This window comes from Limulus polyphemus, unplaced genomic scaffold (genome assembly GCF_000517525.1).
Source record: "Limulus polyphemus unplaced genomic scaffold, Limulus_polyphemus-2.1.2 Scaffold103, whole genome shotgun sequence".
Lineage (NCBI taxonomy): Eukaryota > Metazoa > Arthropoda > Merostomata > Xiphosura > Limulidae > Limulus > Limulus polyphemus.
The window spans coordinates 108,306-111,610 of record NW_013665713.1 but is presented as its reverse complement, the minus strand read 5'-3'; the positions used below and the strand labels follow the sequence as shown (position 1 = coordinate 111,610).

At 34.3% G+C, this 3,305-nt stretch overlaps 1 protein-coding gene across 1 annotated transcript in view; it reads left to right on the top strand.

Moving 5' to 3' along the window:
* Positions 1-2,695, top strand: part of LOC111088788 — a 74,398-nt gene extending 71,703 nt beyond the window's left edge. Inside the window, exon 4 of the mRNA XM_022399767.1 lies at positions 2,550-2,695. Coding sequence (XP_022255475.1) covers positions 2,550-2,695 — 146 coding nt within the window. The remainder of the gene's footprint in view (positions 1-2,549) is intronic.
* Positions 2,696-3,305: the final 610 nt, after the last annotated feature.

The window sequence follows — 3,305 nt, the reverse complement described above, 5'->3', positions numbered from 1 at the left end:
CATACATTCTGGTTTTTAAAAAATTACATACATGATTGAAATAAAACAAAGACATTATAATAAGCATGTTTCTAAATAAAAAAGTATGTTATCCGCACTTTGTAGAAAATTTGTTTTGTTGCAAGTAAATTAAATAAAATAAAGTTCAGTACAACAAACTCGATAGATTTTCTCCTTTTTTATTAAGACAGAGTTTAGGTAAAATTACTAAAAGTCTGATATAAGAATAAAATCCACGAACGAAGCACGAATACTTTACCTCTATTTTTAGCAGCTTCTGTATACAAAGTGCATATATATATATCAAACACGAGCTTTGAAGAACAAACATTTCCAACAAAGCAAGATAAAATGTTCCACAGAAATAACTGCTGTGGTGCCTGCTATTGTTACTAGATAATCATACAGTTTTGCCATGGAACTGGACATGTAGTCGTACTTATTATATTAATTATCAATTTGTTAATTTACTGTATTCATTTACTCAGTGACATTTCAATTAATATGATACTGCAATGTATCAGATGTCATGGCCATTTTTTTAAAAAGATAAAATAAATCATAATAACAAAATCCTATTCATAAAACATGAGATATAAATTTGAAGTTAAAACTAGAAAACTAACTTATAATTTATACTTTATATTACTTGCATTACGTAACTTTTCAACACCTAGTGTTTATATATATATATATGTTATACAAAATATTAAAAACATAAATAGTATAGTCTGGAAAATTAGTTGCATGTTCTATTTTCCTGTATTGCGTTGTATGTACACGGCTGTTTCGGTACATTTTGCATATTCTATCCGTCCAGGAAAGGCAGTATCCGCATTTCTGCTTCAGATGTAATCATTTTCTGTTTTCTTTATTTATTCCATTTTGCTTATTGTTTCAATATAACTACGTAACAATGTTACCATCTGGTAGTGAGCGAATGTTTTATATAGAAGTGCTGAATTACAGAGGACTTCAAGCGTTGGATACATAAACAGACAAATGGGGGCTCATTTTGATGTATCCAGGCCTTTAGTGAGAAAGTTGTGAGACGGCTGTGACAGTTTTTTCATAGACTAGATAGCCTAGACAAGGCCCTGGAAGGTCAACTACACCGAGTTAGTAGCCACTATTTACACCTTATGACATTTAGAACAGTAACTAAAGTAATTATTAGTATTCAATTATAACGCAAAGTCTTCATGAATGTGGCTTAAAGTAGAAAAGATCTGTTCTAGCTGAACAATTGACCACACGTTTTGCGTAGACCTTGTCCAGATCATTAGGCTTAACAGCAACGCCACTGGGCACTCGCTCAGTTGAGTCAAGGTTTTGTTTTTGTTTTATTCCTACCAATGATTAACGATTCATGTCTGGGAAGCAAGAGGTGGATGATATACTTAATACAAAGGTCTTTGAATGTGACTATTTTGGTAATGTTTCAGGTACGGTGTGAGGAGACATTAATATACACGTATACATTTTATTGGGTTTCTGAAGGGCAGATTTACTTTTCTGTAGTATACTGATTGATATACTTAATACAAAGGTCTTTGAATGTGACTATTTTGGTAATGTTTCAGGTACGGTGTGAGGAGACATTAATATACACGTATACATTTTATTGGGTTTCTGAAGGGCAGATTTACTTTTCTGTAGTATACTGATTTGGTAGCTGGGCTAAATTGTGTGACCTTTTGTGTGTACAATCTGACTACACTTTGTTCTGATTCAGAATAATGGTCAATGTCATACAGCCAGGACCGTTATGGATTAACACGAGCAAGAGTGTTCGTGGATTCGCCAGAAACTGATCATTGTTTAAATCCAAAGAATATCTCTGGGACGTTTTTATTATGGTGAACAGGTCAACATTTAATCCACAATTTAACGTCAGAGAACTTGGCGTTCACTACTGACTTTAATATATATATATTTACTTAATAATTTCGCTGAAGAAATTATCAAAATTAAAGATTTTTAGTTACGTATCTTTTATGTCCCAGAAAGTTTGTTTCGTGCAAACCTACACAAGGGTTATCTGCACTAGCTGTCCCTAATTTTGAACTGACAGACTAGAGGGAAGGCAGCTAGTCAACTGTAGCCACCATTAACTCTTTGGCTACTCTAATTCAACAGTGGGATTAGACCGTCAATCTTACAATGCACTCACGATCTTAAAGAGGAGGGGGTGAATTTTTTGGTAAGAAGAGCCGCATCCTAGACTCTCCGATTCACAATTCGGTACACTAGCCGTTAGTCTACGCCTGCCTTAAACCTAGAAAATGTGTCTGTTTTTTAGTTTCACTGTCTATTGTTAAATTATGGTACTTAGATGGAAATGAAAACATTTATAATATATAGAATCATATATATTTCACGATAGTCAATAGCAATCCTTAATATGTTGATTTAAACTATATAATTTTACACAGTCTCAACCAGAAAGTGGAAAGTGTTACATTCGACGAGAAATCTTCTTGCACTTTGGGCTAAGCACTTACTGTCAAACCTACTTACAGCACTCATAAGAGCTGATTATCTATTAGGACGTAAAACAGCTGGGTACGATCCACTGACAAGACTACATAATCGTTTATTGGTTGATAGCTGGTATTTAGAGCACTCGGTAGCTGTCACCTCGCTATCACGTGATGTGACGTTTCTCGCGCCACCAGAGAGCGGAGAAACCTGATGATACCTTCTGCCTATTGAATATACTGATGAATCGAAAATGTTTTGATATGGGACGTTAGCTTAATGGTTGGAGGCGGAAACTATACATCCAGTGATTGTATCTCACCATTTTGTTACCCAAAAGAGACTGTATCTGATTGTCTGAAAAGTGAGCCGAGTCTGGTAAACATTTCATAAAAAGTATGAAGAAGCTTGACAACATGAAAACATTAGCTCTGTCAAACAGGGATAATAAATTCCGAATAAGAATGAAAGAGGGTTTCTAGTAATGAAATTAGCGTTCATAAAGTGATAAATAAATTGTAACGTAGTTTGAACTTATAGGAGCCAAGAAACGAAGTGTCGAAAATCTTACACAAAATCTAAGAAAAATTTATGTTTTAGTTTTCCCTCAAAAACCTTCCTAACACATTAAAAGCAGCATTTCTGTATAGCTTTAGAATGATTTCATAGGATTACTTTGATTAATACTGAGAATCTCTATAATATTCAATGGCATTGTAAACGGTAAAACTTTAAACAGTAAGGACTCAGATGGCTCTGTGGTAAGCTCGAGGGCTTATGACGATCACCGCTGTGGGCAAACAGCAAATAACCTATTGTTCAGC